This window comes from Anarhichas minor, unplaced genomic scaffold (assembly GCF_050575085.1).
Source record: "Anarhichas minor isolate MPS153535 unplaced genomic scaffold, ASM5057508v1 ptg000026l, whole genome shotgun sequence".
In the NCBI taxonomy this organism is placed as follows: Eukaryota; Metazoa; Chordata; class Actinopteri; order Perciformes; family Anarhichadidae; genus Anarhichas; species Anarhichas minor.
In genome coordinates, this window is record NW_027466472.1 from 3,450,805 (window position 1) to 3,477,500 (window position 26,696).

General features: G+C 41.1%; 3 protein-coding genes across 3 annotated transcripts in view; 2 read left to right on the forward strand and 1 right to left on the reverse strand.

The window, feature by feature from the left end:
* The first annotated feature begins 462 nt into the window (after nt 1-462).
* Nucleotides 463-5,092, forward strand: mmp20b (matrix metallopeptidase 20b (enamelysin)). Its single transcript, XM_076100210.1, has 10 exons — nt 463-597; nt 1,289-1,527; nt 2,095-2,243; nt 2,477-2,602; nt 2,687-2,845; nt 2,961-3,132; nt 3,342-3,475; nt 3,576-3,732; nt 4,344-4,447; nt 4,992-5,092. The coding sequence occupies exons 1-10, from the start codon at nt 463-465 to the stop codon at nt 5,090-5,092; spliced, it is 1,476 nt and encodes a 491-aa protein (XP_075956325.1).
* Nucleotides 5,093-5,699: 607 nt separating this feature from the next.
* tbrg1 (transforming growth factor beta regulator 1) lies at nt 5,700-24,338 on the forward strand. Its single transcript, XM_076100207.1, is given in 35 exon segments — nt 5,700-5,819; nt 6,694-6,944; nt 7,103-7,251; nt 7,354-7,479; nt 8,490-8,651; nt 8,774-8,885; nt 8,972-9,022; nt 9,024-9,112; nt 9,348-9,504; nt 9,834-9,928; nt 12,222-12,271; nt 12,506-12,622; nt 12,761-12,888; nt 13,016-13,164; nt 13,257-13,382; nt 13,544-13,705; nt 14,147-14,345; nt 14,427-14,557; nt 14,677-14,842; nt 15,009-15,112; nt 16,454-16,472; nt 18,707-18,715; nt 19,020-19,154; nt 19,532-19,589; nt 19,671-19,753; nt 19,906-19,942; nt 21,148-21,384; nt 21,538-21,608; nt 21,799-22,031; nt 22,116-22,252; nt 22,495-22,641; nt 22,821-22,918; nt 23,050-23,160; nt 23,370-23,512; nt 23,749-24,338. Coding segments are annotated over 35 exon segments (4,251 nt in total). The 3' UTR covers nt 23,838-24,338.
* siae (sialic acid acetylesterase) overlaps nt 24,227-26,696 on the reverse strand; it is a 5,314-nt gene continuing 2,844 nt past the window's right edge. The window contains exons 8-10 of the mRNA XM_076100208.1: nt 25,804-25,958; nt 25,059-25,245; nt 24,227-24,945 (exon numbers count right to left, since the gene is read on the reverse strand). Coding sequence (XP_075956323.1) covers nt 24,685-24,945; nt 25,059-25,245; nt 25,804-25,958 — 603 coding nt within the window. The 3' untranslated portion in view covers nt 24,227-24,684. The remainder of the gene's footprint in view (nt 24,946-25,058; nt 25,246-25,803; nt 25,959-26,696) is intronic.

Consider the following 26,696-nt stretch of genomic DNA (forward strand, 5'->3'; position numbering starts at 1 on the left):
GTGCTGTGTGTTGCCTCAGGTTGTAGGTTCACCACTTGTTTGGGATTATCTGCCAGTCAGCAGAAAGCACTCTAAAACTCCCAGTGTAAATTTTGTGTCTTATTCTTATTGTCACTTTAATCGTTATCGAAACAATTTCAGTCCTAAACGTGCAATGAATATGAATACGATGTTGAGATTGAAACCACCCACTGAATAGGTATTCCATTTACATCGTCATTGCAGCAAACATGTCACGTGACCAAAAACTGTCCAAATGTCATTTCTTTCTTTCCTCGTTTTGCTGTCCTTGGCTCTCTGCAAACCCCTCCCTAATTCCATTGCACTGTCCGAGGCTTTCTTTGGATTTGCAAGTGGTATGAGTCACAATGACCATTTAAAAGGCTTTCTCATTAACCTGAACTTCCATCTCCATGTGCTTAAACTAGGCCACTCCAATTCATGTCTTGTTAAGTCTGTGAAATGCATGTCATGCTGCTTTCTTGCTGTGTCTTGGTCTTGCTTGTGCCCGGTCCGTGTTTTACGGCGCCCACATTCATGCCAGCGGGAGACAGCTCTCCTTCCACTGAACCACAGGTTGACTTGAAGCTGGCCACAGTAAGTGCATAATTGCATGAGGTGCATTACAAAAGTTTGAAATTGAACTGCATGTGACTTAACCTCTTGAACAATGCCAAAAGCATGCCAATTTGAAGGTATTTCTATCGAAGGAAGGACATTGCAAGGACCCCTTCTCGTATATGTGTGGGATGTAGAGATAACATTTTTAATTATTTTGTTTTTGTGTGGGTGGGGGGCGGAGGTAAGTAACTGCACTGCCCTCGGAGTCCTTGTAATTTGTTGAATTGCATGCTTAAACTGATTTTTCTCTCTCTCCCTAATTTCCTGTCATACATGTATTTCTTGTTTTCTGTTGAAGGAGTTGTTGTGAAAGACAATCTACATGGGAATGATTACCAATGTTTGCAAAGTCTTTATTCAGTTTATTGTTTTGAAGGATTTTATTTCTAATTAGAGACAGTGTAATGGACATTTGATGCTGTAAATCTGATCACCCAAGGGCGCAGATTTATAGTAGATGTTATGAATGAACGTAATATGCAATGTGATGGATGCTACAAAGTATGACGATAATGTTTAGTCTACTTTAATGCATGAATGCAAAAAAAAGGATCCACAGAGGGAATACCTTCCACCTTGGCATTCACTGAGTTATGCAGGACCAGTTGATTTACCTGGCTCTTCAGTGCAACATGATATCTGATTTGCAGCTCGAATCTACTCGTAGGAATACCTCCAACAGTACTACAACCTGCAAGAGGAGCCTATGGGGCGCATGAAGCGGAGCGGGCCCTCCTTCACCTCCAAGGTGAAGGACATGCAGATGTTCTTTGGTCTCAATGCGACAGGCGTGCTGGACTCAAACACGCTGGAGACGATGAGCAGCCCTCGATGTGGCGTTCCAGATGTGGAGGAGTACAGCCACATCCAGGGGACACGGTGGAACAAGAACGTCATCACCTACAGGTATCTATGTGGTCTTGATGTTTAGTGATCAAGATTTTATTGCTGTTAAAGTGGAGTAGAATTACAGTCTGAACCATATGTCTGTAAATGAATAATGTAGGCTTGTCTGACCCAGGCTGAACTTGCCAAAAATATAGCGGTCTGGTTGTCCATAGAATGCAAATCCCGCCAATACGTGGGAAACATTGTGAGGCAGCAGGCAATAAAACCTTTGGCAGAAATAGGGAATAAGCAGCTGTCACAAATCATTGTGGTTAACAGATTTCTTTGGGGTTTGGGATTCCTGCCTCTGAGCATTATTATGGGCTTGTTATAGTGTCAAGTTCACCATACATGCTTGAACTTATGTAACACTGTCTGGAACGTCCTGATCCAGTTCTTCGTTAGTCCTGTCTGAGGCACGTCTGCTGGGTCACATACAGAATAGATGCATAATTAGAGAGAAACTACGACAGGCAGTAAAGTCTGTACAACCATTTGAATCATAAAAGTTTTATGGACTATCTATGGACTTTATTGGCTATTATTCTTTGATTTATATTTAGGGACCACTGTGTCTTGTTTCAGCATTGGCAGGTACACCAGAGATTTGCCTCGCAACACTGTGGACTCTCTGGTTGAGTCAGCTTTCAGCGTTTGGGCCCGAGCCAGCAGTCTGACGTTCGTCAGGTCGCACACCCGCAACGCTGACATCATGGTGGAGTTTGTGACCCATGGTGGGTTTGTCTTCTCTGCTTCACACAGGGCAGGTGTAGGTGACATTTGGAAGTGCATGGAGCAGCTTGAGTCACAGGATGAAACGTGCACTTTTCAGTGATATAACAAGCATCGTGTATAAAACACAATCACATTTAGACGAACGGAGACCCGTAATTTTCTTTTGGCTTAAAAGAAAATTGTGTTCTCTGTGGGTTTCTGTTTCATGTTTGGCCTGGATTGTGTCGTTAAGCGCATGGTGACTTGTATCCGTTTGACGGACCCAGAGGCACACTGGCTCACGCTTTCGGTCCAGGGCTGGGCGTTGGAGGGGACACGCACTTTGACGACGATGAGCACTGGACAGCAGGAGAAACAGGTGCTGAACTGGATAATGCTGCCACTCCACTATGATACTGAAGAATATCACTTATTTGGATGCACTTTCTTTGTGCTATTGCAGGTTTTAATCTGTTTGTTGTAGCTGCACATGAATTCGGCCATGCGTTGGGCCTGAAGCACTCCAGAAACCCAGAGTCACTGATGTACCCGACCTACAAACCCTCCCGTTCAGCCAACCTATTATCCGGAGAAGATGTAGCAAATATCAACGCACTTTACAGTAACCAAGCTCTATCTATTTACAGCTATACATTTATTGTGCTGACAGTAACATTGATAAAGTTTAGTTACATTTTTAAATCCTGAGTGTTAAATCAAGTGGATGTGTGTTATAGGTCCAGTAACAGGTCGTCCGCATTACTTTTCGAGGTTTGGCTGGAGCTCTCAGCAAAACCCCCGGCAGTCAGGATCTCCGTTTCCTCAACTCATGCAGAACAAATGTGCTTCAGACCTGACCTTTGACGCCGTGTCCACTCTTGGGGATGCCACCTTCTTTTTCAGAGAAAGGTGTGTTGATGATTATTCTTCCTTTATTTATTCACAACTATATATGTTTAGTTCATGGAAAATGTTGGTTAAGCAGTTGCCCCGAGCAGTCACATTACATGCTGTTTAGCACTCCCTCAATACTGCACCGATTTTTTAAAATGTCCCGATTAGACGATAAGGTCAAGGTTTTAATGTTTCGACTTAAGCGACAATGTTTTTCCCACAAGATACCTCTGGATTAAACACAATGAGCATTATGACATCAAAGAAGGTCCCATCTCCAACTTTATGCCCAAGATTGAAACCAGCATCGATGCGGCCTTCTGGGTGCCCCGCAGATCCACCGCTTACCTCATTCACGGTGACAGTTTTTAATAATTCAGTACCTAAAAATATAAATAATTTCACCTCTCATTTATGAAAAGAAAACTCCACTGAATTGTATTTCTTTGTGTCGACAGAGTCCACGTTCTGGACAGTGAAAGGCTCTCTTGTGAAGGGAAAGCCTCGAGCACTCAGCCACTTTGGATTTCCAGCCTGGGTCCAGGACGTTGACGCAGCAGTGCACATAGTGAAAACAGGACGCACCCTTTTCTTTATGCATGATATTTACTGGAGGTAAGGCAACAACATTAATACATTCGTTTTAAAATATCTTTACTTTTGTTATATATGTGTTATGGCAATGTTCCAGTCTTATAAACTTGTGACCAGTGCTGGACTCAAGTTGAAATCAGCCATGATAGCATTTGCACTCCCTTAAAGGACCACTTTTCTTTGCCTGCACTCACCTACAGAGCATTTTGCATTCTTTTTTTCTGAAATTGTCCAACATCGTGCATTAGCCAAAGTCACATAACAAAGTCATGTACGCGTGTACTACAGACTGATTGAATTGAATAAAATCATACCGTTGGCCTACTTTTTTTATGCTTCAATTAACTACTTTTTTGAAAATCGTATTATATTAAATGGAAGTGTTGTGGCATAACCGAGGCAAATGACAAAGCACCGCTAGGTAGGGACTTGCACATTTAAAAATGTTGACTCAGATCTGACTGAGATGTTTCGTTCGTCATTTGGACCTCACACAGAGAGCAAAGGGCTCAAATTGGATTTTCACGATGTGACCGTATCAGCCAAGAACAAATGTCTGAGCTTTGAAAGAGGAACAGAGGATCATGAGTCATGACTTCTGACGAACATTGTTTGTATCGTGTCTTTTCCAGTTACAATGAAAACCGAAGGGTTATGGATTTTGGTTACCCAAAGTACATCAGCGAGGACTTTCCTGGAGTCAACACAACAATAAATGCCGCCGTTCATAAAGATGGTGAGCCAGCGTAATTATTATTGCCCACTTTATATGTTTGAAATGTAAGTTAAGTTGTTTGTTCACTTGAATGTTACTCAAATCTAAAAATGTTCCTCAACAAGCCGCATAACTAGAGTCGACAAATAGGGTGATGTCCTTATTTGAAAGAGCAGTAACCTTGTCTCGGGTTAGGAGGTAGTATACTTCTGTCTGTAGCCTGAAAGGGCTTTTGCAAGTTGTATTGTTATTAGTAGCACAGGAATGCTTATTTACATGCAACATCAGCTGAGTGTAGTGACGTTTTTACAGAGCATGTGGATCCCCTCTAGGATTTAAACTGTATAATTTACCCACTTTACCACTCAAATGCCTTCATTTGATATACTGTCATTTCAGCTGTGAGCAAAAGTGGATACTTAAGTTCAGAAAGACGCTCATCATCACGATCATCAACAACAAACAGCAAAAACATTCCAGACAACACAACATGATAAAGGTTAAATATGTGAATCAGCTTGTTTGTTTCTTGAACATTTGATTTTTTTCCCCCCCCTCATCTCAGGTTTTATCTACTTCTTTGTCGGACCAGAAGTCTACCAATACGACTACACCCAGAAACACGTTGTCGGAGTTGAGAAGGCAAATTCCTGGCTCGGATGTTGAAATATTGTGAATCCATGAACATGCAGAGAGCAAAATGTCCTGAAAGCCTTGATTAAATTAAATTATGAAAAGTAAAATAAAACACTGTGCTTCTTCACTTCCGAGTGGAGTTTTATTTATCAGTCAATGTTTGTCAAAATAAAATAATTACTATTCAAACCTGATAACGCATGTGTGTGTGCTTTGTATATGCATCCCACAGTAACATGCTACCAGCATCAGCTCTCGTGGTTAGTTCAAATCTTTTTATCTAATCTGCACATCACAGTGGTGAACACATAAAGATATGACGAGTGTTTGCCTCACTAATGCCTGCAGGTTTTGACTTGTGAGTAGAATGTTCCACAATTCACAAATAGCACTTTCGGCTTATGGTTTCTGTACGATAAAACACGCTGTACACACTCGTCGTTCCCCATAACAGACAGCAAGCCTCGACGTTTTATGGAGACGTTCATTGGGAGGTTTTAACCGCAAAAGCTCGGGGCAGGTAGACCCAGCTGTAACTACCATGATTCTGTGCTTTTGTGTCATGTGATTGCCCAACTGCCCCTGAGAATATTCCCCAATAAAAAAAGTGAAGCTTGGCGGAATGTGCATTTAAAACATGGAGTTGCTCTGGCTGTGGATACCTGTTTTGGGCTCTCTGGTGTTAGCAGAAGACTTGTGGACTCTACCCATCGATCAGGATCAGTGGCCGAGGCCTGAGGATGTGGAGCTGGCTGAGGTTTGTAGGTGGACGACTGCCTTTATGGTTTATATTAGACAAAGATATCCCTTTGAAATGTTGCCGCTAATGCATATTGACATACATAATTATGAACGTGACTTTGGTTGTGCAGGACATTTTGCAAACTGCAGCCAAGCAATGCTTTGCTATTGTGCATTTATTTAAAAGGGTAATATATTACTACAGCTTAATGCAGGAGTTTGTACTTACATTACAATGTATGCATCTATTTCTATTTCCTAATATACCACTATTGAAACAAATATACCAATAATCTTTCCTTTTTTTAAATGCTTATTTTTGAACTGTAAAGACTTTTTTTAAACAAACTCTTTTGTGATTGTCAGAGAGGTAATTGGTCAACTGTCAATTAATTATATTGCACATAGTGGAACCACAACACATACTAATATAAATACTAATAATTTCCAAGTATGGCTGTATCTCAATGTGACCAGTTGGACAGAGAAACACTAAATACGGGGTATCCCTATGGCTTTAAATTGCAGCTCCTTCTGCAAATCCTCATCTCCCTCTTTTAATTGACATAATTAACTGTACATTTAATACGGTCAGTGAGGGATAATCCATACTTTTTACTTCACCTCATCTGTCTTTCATGAAATTAATCACCAAATTAGAAAAAAATAACATTGCTGAAAAATGGCAACACAATTTAGTAGTTGTAATTGAGGGGGAAATGATTTGTATTGATAATTAGTAATCCCTTGTAAGTCTAGTTTGTCTTTGCATCTGAAAAAAAAAATGCACCTTTAACCTCACCTCAAACATAGATCATATCCCGATACTGTAACTAGAGAAAACACCTTTAAGACCTGATCCTCCCGATCTGCACTCCTCTCAACAACAGGGCTACCTCAGGAGGTTTCACAACCCGAGCCCCGGAGGCAGCGTGTCAGGGAGAAGTTTCAGGTCCACGTCGTCAACCATGGAGGAGAAGATCAGAGAAATGCAAACCTTCTTTGGTCTGAGAGAGACAGGTGGTCTGGACTCTACCACCCTGGCTGTGATGAGGGAGCCCAGGTGTGGTGTTCCAGATGTGGAAAACTTCAGCTTTTACCCCGAAAAGCCTAAATGGAAGAACAACACCATCACGTACATGTGAGATGTTTTGTTTTTACTGATTACCGTAATATTCTAAAATGAGTATTTTCTTGCAGATTTAATTTAGACAACAGATGATATGTTACGGGAGCTGCAGCTGTGGAACTTGTTGTTCCTACTGTCTCACGTTTGTGCGTCCGTCTTTGGCCCTGCAGGATAGCCAAATACACTCCGGACATGAAGAGAGAGGACGTGGAAAAGTCCTTTCGTTCAGCCCTGAAGATGTGGAGTGATGCTGCACCGCTGAGGTTCATCAAAGTCAACCATGGCAAAGCTGATATCGTCTTCTCCTTCGCCCGCAGAAGTAAATCTGAAAATCCCTTCTCAAGAATTACCATTCATTGTTAATAATAATACACAAAGAAAGAGTCCTCTCCAAATCCAAGAAGTGTATTTTCTGTTGCAGCTCATGGAGATGTCTTTCCCTTTGATGGACCCCGGGGAGTGCTGGCTCACGCCTTTCAGCCAGGAGAGGGGATAGGAGGAGACGTGCACTTTGATGAAGATGAAACATGGACCAGAGGGAGGCAAGGTTTGTCAGAATGAAACACAAAAGATTACACTATAATTCCATATCTACTGTATGTTCTATATCTTAGCTTCCGTCGCATAAAAACTAAGCTATGAAATGTTCTTCTACATTTTAGAGGGAATCATTGTTTCTTTCACTCCACTTTACAGTTTTAGTTACATTAAGGATATACAAACAACGATCAACTCAAGCATACAATTCTATGCATTGTTATATCATTAAATTACTGAATAGTATATAACATTAGCTGCACCCCATCGATAGCTACCGAACACACTACGGGATACATAATAAGTAACCAAAATATGCTATAATAATGTCATTGGGGAAATTTCCTGCACAATGAGTATTTTTCCTTTTGATACTTTAGGGACATTTTTGCAAGCCTTTTACTTATTTTTTACATTTTAGTATTTGTACTTCTACTTAAAGGCGAAATTCTCCACCTTTTACGTTGATGTCCTATCACTGCTGATCTTGCATTTTGTGCTATATTGACTGAGAAAGCTGATCTCTCCTGCTGCGGAGCCAGGCCGGTTGTGCTTACATGTACCAGGATGCATTACACTCAGGCGGCGATTGTGCTGTGTCTGACAAATAAACAAAATAAACCCACCAAACATTGGCACTGACATTCATTACAGCAGACTGATTCAGTTTCTGTTGAAATCAGAGGGCAAGTTTGTATTTGCTCTCGGCAGCTCAGAGTCTTGAGGTGTCTCCGCTGTTCATATACGGATGAACATCTGGGTCAGCCAAAACACTGTAAAATCGAAAGACCTTGTCCATAACATCCTCTGCACTCTTATGGTGGGATGTAATTTTCTCCGTTGGAAACGTAACACAAAGGAACGACAACAAGGACATTTTTTAACCTCATTGTGCCCCACATAGAAGCACTCTGTAGTTCTTCCTCATACTGTGATGAAGAAGAACACATTTTCAGCATAATTATGTGAGGATTTACCAGGCAAATGTACTAATAGGACTTGTCTGTTGCTGTGTTTCAGGTTACAGCCTGTTCGCTGTTGCAGCTCATGAGCTCGGACACTCACTGGGTTTGACCCACTCAAAAGACCCCTCTGCTATCATGTACCCCAACTACAGGTATAAAAGCAGCACGCAGTACTCTCTATCCAACGACGATGTGCTTGGGATCCAAACACTGTATGGTGAGGAGCAAATTAAAAGTGTGCAGTGACTGTTTGCGCAAAATGGAAATAAAACGATCAGAGAGGAGTGCACCGCTATGGGCAATGCCATATCTAATGCATTCTGTCCCAACGCTTCTTAGGAAAAGAAACAAGAAAAGTTGAAACACAACCAGCTCCCAAAAAGTGTGACCCCAACCTTTCTTTTGATGCAGCAGTTATGATCCAAAACGAGATAGTTTTCTTTAAGAACAGGTACATAATATGTCAAATATGTTTTATATTATGATTGCAACAGACCTTCAAAGATGCAACTGAGTCTGCCTATTGTTTCAACCCAGGTAGATGTGGATGAGAACAACGCAGACAACTTATTGGAATCGCCTGAGAGAGCCACAGCAGCACATATTTACCCAGCATCAGCTCTCACGTGGATGCCGTGTATGACATCGCTGCCAAAGGCGTGGCGTACATATTCACTGGTAGAGTAATGGACAGTCTGCAAAGCATCACTTAGGGTTTGTCAGCATGACATTGCTGGATTTCCAGTGGGGAAGGAGGGGGGGGGGGGGGACACAAAATGCGACCAAATTACAGCCTTGTGCAACTTAAGTGATGTAGTCCCTGCAAGAGGCTAATTGAGTTTGGCAACACTTGTGGTATGTTGCTGTTTTTCATAGTGTCCCAAAATGCAGTGACACGGCTGTGTTTTTCCAGGTCATAAGTACTGGGTGGTTCGAGAGCTTAAGATGAAAAGTCATGCTGGCTCCATCTACGAGTACGGCTTCTCCTCCCAAGTCAGGCAGGTTGACGCTGCCGTGCATATCAGTGAATCTGGGAAGACGGTCTTCTTCACAGGAGAGGTTTATTACAGGTGACTTGTTCTGTTGCTAACTTGCTTCACATTTGAACATTATTTTCTGTTTCGATCCTGTATATTTTACATGAAAAGGAAAACCCATCAAAATGAATGAATAAATACATTATCCATATCTACACTGCACCTATAACACCCATTCAAAGGCAGTACATGAGTTTGTATAACTATTAAATTACCTGCCAGACCAAAAGGAAATGGTAATCAACAAACACATTATTTTAAAATATTGAGCTGGATGCACTATACTAACTATACATACTAACATTCCCGCACTGAAAAAGACACGAATAATCAATGTATTAATAATAATAATCCAATCTCAGGTATGATGAGCGCAGGAGAAGGATGGACCCCAGACTCATCCAAACAGACTGGCCTGGAATACCGTGAAGGGTCGACGCTGCCTTCAAGTTAGATGGTAAACAGAAAGAGAAAAACTGTCACACTTTTCGGCCATGAACTTTGTATAATATAGACCTAAGCAGCAGGATACAAATAGAGCACAACTGAAATAGAAGTTGTAATTTCTTGTTTTTACCGTGTTTAGGTGGTAGACGGGTGGGGCTTACCGCACTGGACACACTTTTATACTGAAAACGCCATTCGACCCAGTTTTGGAACAATGTGTTAGTCAAGTAGGAATCCTGTGTTTGCAGCTAAACTTTTTTGTTCACATTTCAGCTCATTTGCTTTGAAACAACACCAAGTGCTAACACACTTTTTGTATGATGTTCTGTTGACAGGTAGCATCTTCCTCTTCAGCGGGACAAAATCCTACCAGTATGACTTCAAACAAAACCGGGTGGTGAATATTATTCCAGCAAATTCTTGGCTAGGATGTTGATACAGTCAATACAGTGGTGGGCAAGTTTCTGAGAAAACATCCTTGAACTGCTATAGTTGTAAATCTGAGATAAAAAGTAACGTCATGTATTCGACTGAATTGTTACGGTTTAGATTTGTGGGGCATGTGTGTACCTGTATGACAATTACATCTTTGATCGCCCTCTCGGGTACAATGACATGTATACATCTTCTTATATGAAAGGATGTACAGTACTGAGAACATATAATGTGAATATCAAACTAAAAGTGTATCATTTTTTTTACAAATATCTTGGATTTTTTTCCCTGGATGTTTGTCCTCAGATGTACATTCAGTACCATTTAATAACCTCCTAATGTTAGTGTAGACGTAGCTTTGAGCTTTGTAAATATGAATATAAATGAACAGGATGTGTCTTAATAAACTGGACAGTAAAATGTAATTTTTGTCCATAAATCTCAGATGCTTTTGTACAGCACAGCTGTTTCATCTTTGATCTTCAATGCAGTGGTGGAAGATTCTTTAGCTCCAATGTAAACATACCCCACTAAGAGTTAAAGTCTTGCATTCAAAATTCCACTTGAGTAAAACATGTACAGGTATTATTAACAAAATATACTCTAAGAATAAAAGTGCTCAGTATGCAGAATATAAAATGGCCTCTGTCCGTGTTGCATTATTTTATATAATATTATTATTTTCTAAGATGCATTAACATGTGAGCAGCATTTCAATCCTGTTGCTGGTCGCGATGTTTTTAGATGCTCATCATAGATTCTGAAAATTTTAATCTGCAAAGTAAACCATTAATTACAGCTGCCAAATACATGTAATGGTGTAAAATGTGCAATATGTAAAAAAGAACAAGTATAAAGTCACATAAAATGAAAATACCCAGGTACATCAGAATTCTAGAGTACTTACAGTGACCACCCATCTTTTTTTTTCTCTTTGCAAGCAATAAGGATTGTATTTTTTTACTTGACAAAACATACGTATATAAGTCGTCAGGAAGGTGCAAATGAGCAGTTTCTGTCCACTCAGTCAGTTGTAACATGAGCTGAAGTGTCCCTGTGATGTTGAAGTCCGTGCAATGCGACTTTAGCAACATTGGCGTCCCCAAATAGCAGTGAGAGGTAGTTCCAGCCTCCACCAGTGGACCTCAGTGCCTTGAAAGAAAGTCATGTGATGTTAGTTAAATGCACTCGCTCATGTTTACCCACCAAACTGGACTATGGTCCCTGTAAATCGAACGTTATAAGAAAGTACATGAAAACACTGAAAACAACTAAATGTTGGCAAATAATTTTTCTGGATGAGTGACAGATTGTGGGTTCCTGCTTTTCCACCAAACACCAGAATTTAAGAAGGATAAACGAAGCAAATCAGTGTCATTTAATTGAGACGCTTGTTTGCAGCTCAGCGTTTGACTTTGGCTCTCATATTACTGTATACTGTACATTACTCTTGTCTAGTTTAGTGCACTGTGCGCATGTGACAGAATATACAAACGCATCAGAAGGTGAATCATAAAGGTGGGATGAAAAGAGGTGCACGAAGGCATCTCATTAAAAGAAATGGTGAAGAACAGAAGAAAACAATAAAAACTGCTTCACAGATGTTTCATGAGTGAAGTTGAGATCCTCCTACTGTGTTATCAGAGGGGCCACTATTTACTCCCCCCACCCCCCTCTGGCACAGGGCCTTGTGTTAACATTTACTAAAGGGGACACTGCATACTCTTATTCAGCTTATACAATACACACCTCAGCCTGCCAAAGCTGTCTTTATAAGAGGAGAGTGGACTGAAAGAAGATTTTTTTAAATATGTCTCTTGCTTATTTTTGGATTGTGCTGCTGGGTTGTTTAGCCCTTAGTCATGCAGCACCTACCATCGCTCCAACAGTTTCACCAGAGGACGAAGACCTGGCGGAGGTAATGCAGAATATATCCTAATATCCTCCATAAATATTAGTGGTAAGAAGTGTCTGGACCGGCCAGGTGATTACAGGGGAACATCTTGCATTTAAAGACACTAGTGATGAGAGAGATGAGACAGGTTGTGAGAAGTCTCTAAATTTGTGTAGACGGGAAATAAGCTCTGCCATAGTCAGATTAAATGAACTATGAATTGCTTGCAATGAAATCATTGTCTTCTTCTGTTATCAGGGATACCTCTCTCGCTTCTACGCTGATGTTGGCGTGACAAACTCCTCAGTGCAGAGAATCGTTAAGAGCTCCTTCAGCCAGGATCTAGAGACCATGCAGGCTTTCTTTGGCCTCGAGGTAATTACCACGAATTGAAAGCTTTGAAGTCTAGGTCTGCACTCTTGTAATCAAAGAAATTGTGACTGCTTATAACTGACAAAGGATTGATCGTGTGGCAAATGGCAAAATGTTCTCAGTTTTTCGTCTGACCATCAGGTGACGGGTGTGTTGAATAATGAGACTGTGGAGGCGATGAAGGCACCCAGGTGCGGTGTGTCAGACATCAGCCGTTATGGACACTTCGCTGGGAAACCCAAATGGGGGAAAAGGCTGATAACATACAGGTAGCTGGTATAGGAGTGTGTTGTTATTGTTAATATTTACGTCACTCAGTTCGTATTTTTGTTGGTTGAAATATAAATAAAGATGATGATGATGATAACAACATGCTGTATGATGTGATTTCAACAGGATCACTCAGTACACTCAAGATCTCACCCAGAGTCAGGTGGATGCTACCATTGCTCAGGCCTTCCAGCTCTACAGCGATGTCATCCCTCTGGACTTCAAACAGGTCAACAGCGGTGCTGCGGACATCATGATCCTCTTCAAGGGGGGATGTGAGTCTGGATTGAACGAGAGATGCTCAGAGAGTCTGCTGATGTGAATCCTTTTCTCTGAATGCAATTAAAGATTGTTTGTGCTATTGCAGATCACGGGGACTTTTACCCTTTTGACGGGGCGAATGGAGTCTTGGCTCATGCTAACTCTCCTGGACTGGGTCAGGGAGGAGACACACATTTTGATGATGATGAAAGGTGGACTCTCACCCAAAGAGGTAAAGTGTAATATCTGTGCAGTTCCCACAGAGGTATACTGTATAATCTCTCTCTATATAAATACTATATACAAATGTACTTCCTTATAGAACAGACATTATTAGATAAGTTAATGTACTGTATACAAAACTGGTCTAACATTGTAACCTGCTGTGTTGAGGTGTGAATCTGCTGCTGGTGGCGGCCCATGAGTTTGGCCACGCTTTGGGCCTGGATCACTCCAGGGACAGACGTGCACTAATGTATCCCAATTATCATTATGTCAACACAAACGGATACAGGCTGCCAGACGATGACAAGCGTGGGGTTCAAGCCCTTTATGGTGAGCAAAACATCAGACACCACACAGTCTTTGACATTAAAATTGGATTAAATTAGGATCAGACAATCTTCAATTAAAACTTTTCAAGGTGGATATTGCAAAACTAAGGCCAAGCCAATTTTTTCTGAGCAACATCGCAAAATCTTCTATTCAACCAGTAAACAACTGACATATAAATGAATATCTTGTGCTGTAGTTTGTAATTTTCAACTTCACATTTGGATGGAATGAACTGCATTGGAATTACTCTGGATCTATTTTATATTCATTGTGGTTTGTATGCTTGAGAGTCAGACTAGCTTTAAACATGGGTTTAAGGCCCAAGCATAAATACATGTTTCTAAAAGTGCATCTTTTAGTTTTTATGTTGATAGTCATTTGCCATATGATGACTGAAGATTCTAGATGAGTCAATTCTGATGTTGCTAATCCATCTCTCAGGCAGCCGTACATCAGTGCCCACAACAGCACCAAAACCTGAACCACCTCCTGGCCCAGACCCTGGACCAGAACCAGAGGAACCAACAGAGGATCCGAACCCAGACCCTCTGCCCAACCCACGAAATGAGCAGTGCAGCCGCGACCTGGTGTTTGACGCTGCTACATCCATCAGGGGAGACATGTTCTTCTTCAAAAACGGGTACATTTTGATTATTATCTTGTTTGAATGGGACATACGTAATTACATATTTTTACATTTCAATTTCCAAATCCTTACTAGATACTATTGGAGGAAGAGTTCAACTGCCAGAGGAATCCGTTTCACGAAAGTGAACACAAAATGGTCACAAATCAACTCTGTCGATGCTGCCTTTGAAGTCCCATCCAAGGATGTGGTGTATCTTTTTGAAGGTAATGTTCATAAGGGTTTTGTTAGGTTTTAATGTTGAATATACTTTTTAGTACTTAATTAGTACTGTGAAGACGTAGGCAACCACACGATATAATTACCTCCAAATGTTTCTCTACAGGTCGCCAATACTGGGGCATAAGGGCTTATGCAAAAACAGTCATTTCAGGTTTTCCAAAGTCTCTCACCAACCTCGGCCTCCCCTCTTCAGTCAGTAAGGTGGATGCAGCCGTCTATGTGCCAACCACCAGAAAAACACTCATTTTTGTGAACAACCAGTATTGGAGGTGAGTGTCATGATCAAGTCTTTTTTGTTGTTGTTGTTAACGTGCCATGTGTCCGCTGGTCTTTTGTAGATAAAATGAATACAAACAACGACCATTGAGATATTTATTGGGTACGGCTACATACCTTCAAGGCATTTTTTAATTCTCTCTCTTTTCTCTCTCGCAGCTATGATGAGGGCAGAAACCAAATGGACTTTGGATATCCACGATTCATCACTCAGGATTTCCCTGGCATCGGCTCCAAAGTGGATGCAGCCTTTGAGAATTATGGTGAGAAATGTCGTGCAAGTAACTCATTCACCCCATTTCACAAAACGGAAAACAATCATCATCATAATCAGTATTCCTATATTAAGAGAATCGATTGACTGTTTCACTTATTTGCTTTCCTGCCGAGAGTTAGACGAGAAGATTGTTACCACTCTCATGTGTCAAACATGATGTTGGTCCATTAGATATGTAGCTACAGCCAGGAGGTTAGCTTAGCCTAACGTAAAGACTGGAAGCAGGGGGAAACAGCTAGCCTGGTTCTGTCCAAGTCATAAGGGAGCTACGTGGTAGATTATTCCTTGATTGGGCATCAAATTATTCCTTTAATTAACAACTGATCAAATCAAAAATGTGTCATGTGAAAAGTTTCGCAGTGACTAACCCACGGAGTATTTCCAAACGTAAATATTTTTCTCAGGAGTTGATGGAGACCAAAACAGAGTTTAAAGTTAAAATATATAATGAGGGTGAATAGTAAACTTACAATTGTAAGGTTGCTGGAAACACGGCTCGAAATAAATGCTAAAGTTACTCTGTATCTACTGGATGTGTTAATTGGTAGCTGTTTGTGAACACATTCACCATAATAACGTCAATACTTGCATATTAATTGAATCTTCCCTCCCACAGGATACCTATACTTCTCAAATGGCCCCAGACAGAGTGAATACTACCTGCAGTACAAGAGAGTGATCCGTGTACTGCTCAACTACGGCTGGCTCAACTGCTACTGAGAACTCACCTACACAAGTCTCTGTACAAGATGTGACTGCAGTTGAAAAATAAATCTAATGAATGACAGTATTATCTATTGTTATGATGTGGGATAACAGTTTTCAGAGACAGTCTAACTACTGTTGGCGCATGGCAAATAACAGGATCAAACCAAGGCAAAGGTCAGCGAGTGATAACCATTCAATCAATTCTGTAAATTATCCTTGACCTGCTTCAAAATGTTCATATTTTTCCGTGGGGAAACTGCAAAAATATGCACCAATAGTGAACGTATTTGTTTGGAGATGTTTAAGCTAAATTGCACAACTTTGAATCTAAACTAAAGGGGTTTAAAGTTACCCTTTGCATACATCCAAGGGTTACAAATAAAGAGCTCCTCTGCAATTCCACTGCACAAATTGTCATAACAGGCCCCAGCTTGCAGAGTATATATATTTGGATACAAAATTAGCAAACAACTCAAGCCATTAGTTCTTCTTGATCATGTCCCTAACTGTTATGTTGTGAAATAATCTAGTATTTTGCCTGTATGCTGCAATTTTAGAATTAGGACCACAGGGCTTGTTTAGTGCAATTCTGGCCACATGAGAGGAGATCCCAATTTAGAAAGAGAGCAGTCACTACTGTTTTCATGAACACGGATAAATTAAGGATTTTATGGTTTAGTGTTTTATGGTCTTTTATGGTTTAGTGTTGAGATGCTTGGCACAAAACAAACCAAGGGGGTGATTAAGTGCAGGAGATACCACCATAATACGGGAGCTTTAAAGGGCTGGTTCACCAAAATAAACAAGGTTTGAGATATTTATCAGTGAACTTTCTGCTTCCACTCCAATATAATGAATGAGATCTTATTTCTATCATCTTCAATGTACGGCAACATCGCTTTCCAGTCAACATTTGTTATTTGGACTATTTCAGTAGAACGCAGTTCCAATGAAAACTGTCCACAGTGACAGACCAGGACATTGTCTCTGGGAAAAAAGACATGTTGCTGTTGAAAATTTCAAATTTAATTTTACAATTATGTTAGCACCACATAGTAAATTAAATTCATCTCCATTGTACTAAAGAGAGTTTGTCCTCATTTCTAGCAGTCACTCGTGGATTTGAAGGACTGTTTTTTCCTCCTTGGTTGGAGGTGTGGTATATTCATGCTCTGCAAGATTTCCCTATAATCTGTGTTTTGTTCTCTGCACTTGAAACAGGCACACAAACATTTAGGTCTGTGCCACATAGGCCATTTTGCAATGATGAGGAATGAGGTAAGATATTATTTTAAAGCACTGAAGGTGCCAGAAAGAGGGAAAACTAAAAAATCAAAAGAAAGAGAATATGTTTTTGAGAGTTATCTTGACCATAACGAGAGTTGTTTAGATCACAAATATATCAGTTCACAGCTGCTAAAGCAGAAACAATGCTATTTGACTATTGATGCGTATGGAGTTCAGCTATGAGAAGACCTTTTAGACAAAAGAAAAAACTGGAAAGAGGAACATGATTCAAGTTTTATCTTAAATTATGTTCAGAAATGGTGTAGGAAAAATTTGCAGTTGAGAAAAATAAGAATATATAAATAACTAATTGTATCAACATTAAGGTGAGCCTGACAAAAACATCTGCTTTTGTAAACTTTGTGTTCAGATTAAAAGCAGAAAACTATTTTCTCTCACTCAAAGTTTCCACATGGTGTAAGAACTGCGGCCAAGTCAGCAGACACTCAGATCTCCGTGGTCAACTCAGCAGACACTTAAATTGTAGTGCACCTATACGCTGAAACTTACGGTAAACGCAACCAAACGGCACAGATCGGGAGCGAGCGAAGGAAAGATTAACGTGAGACAACTTCCGGTTTTCTACAGACGAACATCCGGTTTTCAGAATAAGATGCCAACAAAGTATACATATTGCATAATGAAATGAGATTAAATTAATTATATTCACATTAAGTATAAAACATACTACCTGCATCTCCTGAGTTAAAGGGAAAATACACCTAAATTGTGCATAAAGTGTCTTTATTCTTTGATTTGAGGGTTGCTGGAAGTTAATCATACCTGACTGACGGTCTATTAAGATATTTTACGAAGCAAAAACTCTGAACTGAATTTGTATCTTCAAATGGCAAATTTCTGAAATTTTTAAGGTAGAAAACCGGAAGTTGTTTCACGTTAATCTTTCCGCTAACTTTGCAAAATCTGTGCCGTTTGGTTGCGTTTACCGTAAGTTTCAGCGTATATGTGCACTACAATTTAAGTGTCTGCTGAGTTGACCACGGAGATCTGAGTGTCTGCTGACTTGACCGCAGTGTGTAAGATAGACTGACATAAATGTCAAGTAGCTTACTTCTGCCCCCTTTTACAGTATTCAACACCTACAAACGTGACCTTCTCAGTTTTTTTTACAGGTTTGAAAAATGATATGCCCCCACATGCTTTGAAATAAATTAATCTGATAATTTCACAAGCTCAAAATCGTATTAACCCTTATTTGAGCCATAATTTAACATTAAAAGTGTCGTTTACAAGTACTGCACAATTTCCATCTAAAATGTCCCACTGTCCGTAATTGTAAATGTAAAATTGGCATTATTATCAGTAGTAGTTTTATTATTATTAGTTGTATTATTATTATTATTGTTGTTGTTTTATCTATTTCAGAAACGTTTAAAAAACACTACTGTATTAAAACGGCTCCGTTCAAAACAAACTAAACCGGATATTCCGTAAAAATGTTACCATGAATACCGTCCGGTGTGAGCCACGGATTTTTGTTCCTCTATCTACGTACCCCGTCGATATACTCGTGTTTTTTTTTTGGCTTAAGAACCATATTACTAAGTACATCTTCTGTATACAGCTCCATTTTGTAGTTTTAAGTGGTTAAGTGGTTAACGGTAGCTTGTCTCTGAACAAATGTAAACACACGCGATGAAGACGAGTGAAGGTTCCGCTTGACACACGGACGGAAGCAAACAAACAGGAGCACGAGCAGACAGAAGTGGGTTTGCTGGTTTGCTACAGTTTCACTGAGGTGTGTGCTTCGAGCTTAACGTTACTCTTTTATATTACGATAGATTTACATTATATTAGCAGCTGTGAGCTACTAGCAAGTCTTAGACAGAAAGAGACAACAAATGCATCGTTAATGCTTCTTCTCTGTGCCGTGACAGGTCCCCGTCTCCTATGGATTCACTCAACACTTTTGAATCTGAGATGGAGGCTGAGGGTCAGGGGAACTACTCTCTGTTTCCCGCTCTGGACAGCATTGCAAGTCTATCTGGGGCCGCTGAGACTCTGGAGAGGTTGTTAAAACAATAATGTGGTTTTTAAACACTGCTGCTTAAAGATAAAGAGAATACAGTCTGCAGGATGGGATCATCCATTTAGGTTGCAGAGTGGGATTGCTGCAGAGAAGAGCATCCCACCCATCTAGGGGTGTGCTCACAGGGAAGCAAATCATAATACGAATCAGATTTGATGATTTCCTACACGGGCTTTGTGGTATCAAGTGATTCTAATCCCACAAGTTGTAGAGTTCAAAATATATACACACAGTAGGGTGTTTACAGTTGCCACATGACCATTTTAGCCGCTGCCGTTCTATTATTTGATATAAATATAAATAAGACTGTTACACTGGATGATACCAACTGTTTTTTTTTTTTGTTTTTTTCATTTGCAGCGAACCACCAAGTGAAATATCAGAGAAGCCAAACCTCACGTGGCTCGATGCTGCACAGGTATATTTCAGCGTGGTGTTATTAGTGACATTTGCCACAATCGAGACTGTTTCTTACGTGTTTCTGCTTTCTCTCACGTAGATTGTTTTGGAAGAAGCTGGGCGTCCCATGCACATAAAGGAGATCAAACAGAAAATCATCGACAGGGGACTTGTTCAATCCAAGTACGGCAATCCTCTCAATCTACTACACGTATTATTGCACGTGTTCTCACATGTTAAGCCAAATCCTGAACGCCATTATTATTATTTAGTAGACCGCAAACTGGTTCCTGAGTCTACATTTAAACTTGTTTTGTTTTTCCTCTCCTTGGCAGTGCGAAGTCAAGCCTGGAGGCCGTCATGTACCGTGAGGTAAGGAGGACGTTTGAGCTGCAGTCTGACAGCAGCCTCTACTGTCGAGTACAACCACCTGCACCTCCATTTAACATCTGTGTCGGTTCAGTGTATACAGTACATGCATCGTCTGTATTTCTGTTACAAATGTTTTTCTTTCTCCATGTTTTTCCATCTCGCTTCTTTTGGTCTTAATTTCACGACTTTAAAAAAAGAGGCAGACGTTTGTGCTCTGGTGCAGAAGTCGTGACACTGCTGTATCTAATGGTGGATTTAATGTAAATCTAAAGTGATTCAGGTTTTGGGAATAAAATTTTGGGGTTTCCAGCCCCCCCCCCCCCCCCTGTGCATTGGCCTCAGTTTCGCATTATGTTTCAGACACAAAAAGGCAGCAGGAGATTCAAGAGGATTGAGAACAGAAACGGAGTCTTTGCACTGCTGGTGAGTTAAATGGGACACTAATGCCAATTTCACACAAAAACCAAAATACGTAATGGGATATTGAACATGCAGTTGACCTTTTTAATGCCAGACTATTGGTCATGGATAAATACTGAGGTGTTGCTGTTCACACAAGATATGGGTCCAGAGCTGTAGTTTGATGATATAGACATGTAATCATTAAGATGCAGGGTTTTTGCAGTGGAGATTAAATTTGATCCGGCACTCAGATGTCGGAGAGGTAATGTGAAAGGTGTCCGTTCATAACTGCTATTCATTCCCTTATAATCTGATTAAAGGACATGAGGGGTGATGCATCTGCATAATCCAGAAGTGCATCATTTTAAATCAGTGAGATCAAGAAGTTAATTGTCTAATCTATCTAATTATGGTTTCATTACTAATAAGTTCTTAATAATCCTTTAACTACCACAGTGTCCGTACTTACAACGTAGAAGCTGAGCTCCAAAGTTGAACAGAGTTAAATGTTAAATCCTCCCGGAAAATATATTGTTGTGAAATATATTCAGAGTAGAAATAATATCTTAATTTAGAATTAGTTTGGTTAGAATTATCTCGTGCACATTTTGTTTTCAGTAACTGTCATTGTTTGTCACACAGCGGTTTAAAGTTCAAGCCCCATCTGTGTTATTTTATCGTTTGCATCTTATTCTGTATTTTCATCCATCACCCTGAAGGCCACACACGCATTGACGTCGGGTAGCGGTGGTCCACGTGAAGATCAGATCTCTGTGTTGCTCTCCCCCTCTGCTTCCTCACAGACGGACGAGGAGCGGCAGCAGGCCCTGCAGGCCTTCACCACCCAGTCTTTCCTCGGCTCCCCACAGCACAATACCGTCTCCAGTTCTGGCTCGGGGGCCTCGGGGCACGCCTTCCCCTCCCCCACCAGTTCCTCAGAGCATCGGACCAAGGTGAAGAGAGGCCCACGAAAAAAACTAAATGAAAAGTACCAACTCAAGTACCTGAGACTGCGCAAAGCTGCCCGCGCCATGATATTTGTGAGTAAACGACTGACTCCTGAAAAAGCCATGACTGGTTTTATTTAAAGTTTTCTTTCACATCAGGCAAATACGATATGGTATTGTTAGAATTTTCCAGTTTCGATGCACAGCTCTTTAACTGTCAGTGTTGTTGCACTGTTTTACCTGCAGGAGAATGCAGCTCTCTGTGATGAAGTTGCCCACTTAGAAGAGAAGTTTCTGAGAGCTAAGGAGGAGCGGAGGTGAGTGGACAAGTTTCAGATAGCATGCGTCACACAATGTTCAAGAAATGGGCGTTTAGCAAGGACCATCTTTTACTGTTGTACGTAATCGATGGCCTGTAGTGATTCTAAAAAATAGTTTTTATGTCATGTAACCCTTAAAAAAGAGAAACAATGATTCCTTTATATTCATGTTATTTCTCATTTCCAGGTTTTTGCTGAAGTCCTTGTTGCAGTACCAGTCTTTCTCAGAGGGGGAGCTACTGCCAACACCGAGCTCAAGCTCTCATCTGCCTGGACCGCCTGCAGCATTGACCTCAGGTGCTGCAGGGGCTTCAGGCCTGTCTGGGGGGCACAACCTGGCGTCAACGGGGGAAGAGGGACCTCTCAAAAAACCCAAGAAGGAAAGGAAAGAGCGAGGCAGGGAAAATGGAAAGGAGGAATGTGAGTACTGATGCAGATTTGAATGGTTCACATTCACCTTTCAAGACATTTGGCCCATTGTTTTGTTGTCTCGTGTTTCCTCAGTTCCAAAGAAGACGTCTAAGAAGAGAAAGCTGGCCGACGGGTCTCGGAAACTGGTGCAGCCCATCGCTCTGGACTCGTCTGGCCGCCCCGTCTTCCCCATCGTACTGGGAGGTTTAACGGTCTACAGCCTGGGAGAGGTCAGTGTGTGTCTTTGATCACATGCCGTAGCTTTATAATCACCCCGGTACAGTCATGGTGAGCCTCTGAACTCCAGCCTCACATGTTATATCCTATTTATAGTTGTTGGTACATACATGCTGTCTTCTTGCTAAGACAAGTTAACTGTCCATCCGATGGTAGTTCAATAGATAAAGTCTACGACAGCCTCTATACAATCAGAAAAAGCTTCACCAAATATAAACTTTTGATTGCTCTGCAGATCATCACAGACAGGATGTTGTTCCATGATGAGTGCGCCATCTACCCGGTGGGCTTCTGCAGCACTCGAGTCTTTGCCAGCATGAAAAACCCCGACCAGCAGTGCCTCTACACCTGCCAAATCAAGGATGTGGGAGCAGGTCCACAGGTAGACACGCAGTTGTTAATGAAGTCAGGACGAAAAAAAAGATAAATAAATGTCTCTCTTTACATCCAAGTGAACACAACAAAATGGACGTACTACCTCGTCGATTAAGTTCAGTTCAGTTTGAAACAGTATGAATTAAATAGTTCACTGACACACGTGATCCTGTATTGTCCCACCAGTTTGAGATTGTGCCTGAAGAGGATCCTCAGAATGCCATCGTGGCCTCCTCGGCCCTGACGTGCCACTCCAACCTACTGAAGGCCATCGCGTCCGTCAGGTACCACAGTTCCCCACAAAGGCTTTGCATTGTGTTTGTGGTTGATTTGTCCACCATATTTCCAAAACAAGTATTTTCAGAAGACCGAGTCAACTTTACCTCATAACTTTCAACATGTCCTTTTTTCTTAGTTCCAAGTCTGTGGCGCCCATCGTGCCATCGGGGGCTGACTTCTTCGGCTTCTCACACCCGACCATCCAGAATCTCATCCAGAGTTGTCCCGGAGCGCGCAAATGTAGCAAGTAAGTTCACCCTCACTCCATGTGATATAAGATTACCAGCTACAACACACAGCGTGCACTTCACATCTTTTCTGACTCGCAGATTATGATTTAAGAATGACTTGTTTTCATGTTTTTGTTCCAGTGTTTCCACGTTATAAAGAAAATATTGTTTTACATGAAACATTGCATGATTCATATTTTTCAATCATCTTTTAAACTTTTCTTAGCTACCGATGGATCCGCTTTGAGGTGTGTCGCACGGGCGACGGCCAGGTTCCTCACAGCCTGTCGGAGGACGATGCCTCAGTCAACTTTGAGGCCTACCAGAGACATCGGGGCTTTGTTGACATCAAGACGGAGCACATGACAGGTACCCTCCAGGTTTAACAGCTGGGCTTGTGACTAGGAGGTCACAGATGGGGAAACAATAAAATCTGGTGTCTTTCTCCACACCTGTCAAATGTCGCAGAATGTAATTATTAGCATTTCAAAGTAAAAGTATGGCCAAAATGTATTTCACTGTACTTCTAGTTGTTACCTCTTGTATTTTCTAATGCATGATCGCTCAGCATTCACCATTTGTTTCATCCATCCGTCTCTCCTCAGGACAGGCACCGCAGTCCCCTAGCTCGTCTCATCAGCACCACCTGACCTCCCCCACCATGAAGCCCTCTACCTCGTATTTCAGCTCCTGACCCTGAAAGTGAATTGCCCCCCCCCCCCCCCCCCCCTTCCCCCTTCAGGAAACTCAGCGCTGTTATTTATTGTATGACGTCTTCTAGTGAGTCCCAGACAGCATTGCTGGGGGGATGTGTGCTAATATAGCTGATGCAACTATACTAGAGTTAGCTTTGTGCTTAATGTGCCAATAACACATCTGTATTGACGGTTGCATTTCTGTATGTATATAAACATGTGCTGGATTTTAGAAATTGAATCCCACTTGATGTTAAACTTTTTTTACTAATTGGAAATCAAAAAAAGTACACGTCAATTTTGATTAATCAATAATTTTATTGTATTGCCATCTTGTTTTACTTGCAAGTTAAAGCTTTGGCCTTAAATGAAAGACACCCACACAAACTTAGTTTTATCATTTATTCGTGCAAATAATGTTCAGTTATGAAAATTAATTTGTGTTGTAAACTTGAAAATCCAGAGTTTTGTTCAAATAAAACATCAGTTATGCTTTTCTACACACAGTCCAGTAATTACTGGTAGTGGTTGTAACATCATAGATTGTCTACAGGATAATCAATGTAACCAAAATGGCACTGGCCCACTCTGAGCAGACTCACTTATTACTTACCCAAATTGATTGCCTTAAGTCAAATCAAAACAAACTGACAATCAAGTATAAGAAAAATAAAATAAATTCTTCCCTCTGAAGTGCATTAATCTTTGAAAAACTGCAAAATTTAGCTTTCTCAGTAACAATCCACCGTGTCGTCATCTTGTGGTAAATCTGACTACATATCGGTCCAATCAGCTCATTTTGACCTAAAGAAAGAAAAAAGGCACTTTTTCCATCACTTTGTCTTCTTACAGTTCCTGGTTTCCTTTGGCTGGAGAGCGGTTGGTAATAAAAGGAGGCGCAGGTAAAATCCTGCTGGCGCTGTAGACCGAACAGGCTTTAAAGTCACAGGGCCAGTCTCTCCATGCATATCGGAGGGCAGCTACTTTATCAGTAGACTGACACAAACTGGTAGATAACTGAACGGTGGTCGGACCCCAGTGCATGATGGGAGCTGGAACCCAGGAAGACTTCGGCCCACATGGAGTGTGAATCTCTGAGCAACAGATCTTGATTAAAAAAAATAGAAGAAATTATGTAGTTTTTGTGTTAGCATTGTTAACCAATCTAGCAGGTGAATATGGGGCATCACTCAAACTGAGTGTACCGCTGCCAGCCTCACCTCAAAGATGTCTTTAGATGGTGTGACAGAGACATTCTGGTCGTAGGTTATGTTGATAAAGTCATGAACCGACAGGATTAGCTTGGGGAAAGGCCCTTGGAAGGACACGTCCTTCTCATTATAAGCCACTGCCCTTGCTCCCAGTGTCAGTCTGTAGGCTACATCCTGCTTGTCCCGTGGATGGATCCTGAAAGACAACAAAAAAACACAAATCATGTTAACAAACATCATGGATGAACCAGTTGGTAAGACCAGATAGGGAGGTTGAAAGTCAATACAGGACTCATCACTAAATACAAAAGCAGGTCACATCCTCACTACGCAGAAAGCTGTTTCACAGTTTGTCTTTGGTACATTCAGAAAGTCTGTTGATGTGAGAATAATGCCGGGGACTTTGTGTCTTGGCAGCCTATCAGGGCCAAGTCCATGAAAAGTTTTATAGATGTTTATGAGGATCTTAAACACAAACTGGAAGCCGCAGCAGAAACAGGTAAGATTTGAGCTCTTTGCTTCAATGAATGTAGTTTAGTAATAAACTCCAAAAGGTCAAGCGTGTTGTAGTTAAAAATAGCGCTGACCCTCTGCACCACATCAGTTCATAAGAATTGTTGATTAAATCTCTGAAGGATTTGCACAGTTCCTGATGTTCTACCAGTAAGTAATTGCACATAAGTATCTAAATGTAATGCTCCTCTGTGTTGTACAGATTTCATATGCTATGAGTGCATATAAACACAATCCTTACGTGCCAAATGGTGATGTTGCATCCGGTAAATCTAAAGCCACGGCCATGAAGGTTTTCTGCATCCGGGGATTCGGGACGAAGCCTTTGTCTGCGGTCTGGTGCCAGCGGATGTTCGGAAAAGCGTCACTCTTGGAGCCTTTTTCGTAGGTGGACAGCTGCAGTACAAAGAAATCCTAGATTAGATTTACAATACTGCAGATATTTGTGAAAGCTTTCTATGGGTACATATTGCAGTCTGCGACACTCTTCTTTGATACAACCACAAGGGGGCGCTAAAGTCAATAATAGCTTCTTTGCAGATTACGTCACACATCAGTGTGCTTTCCAGATGTAGGGCAGGCAACTGGAGGCAAGTCCAAAACTGAAGCAATAAGGCCTGTGGTTTGCGCTTTTTAAACCGATCAAAATCGGGGGGAAAACAAGGGCTACTTTTGAGTCCCGAAAATAGTTGGACACAAAGGTGAGAAGTTTAAAAACCTCACAGAGAAACGGCGACAGACATTGATCACAAACCTCTGTCTAAAGTCTGGAGGAGCGGAGTCATTTTGCTAACTACATAGCTAGCTAAAAATGATGGAAAACACAGACCACGACCTCGGTACCAAAGTAGCATTGAACGACTGTCTTGTTTTTGCCCGGGTAGCTAGCATTGCTAAAAACAAATCTCCCGGCAGCTAACTAGCTAGCTAAAACTGCAAAACACTAGCTAATCCGACAGAACTTTTTAAAAACACTATAGACCTCCACTATTTTGATTGTTACTTTCTTAAATGTCTTGCTATCTGTACTTGTTTCCATTGTGAAAAATTCAATCTGAATACGTATACTAAATTGAAAAGTGATTTTGCCGTCGCCATGTTGTTTTTTTGCAACCAATCAACGGAAGTTACCAT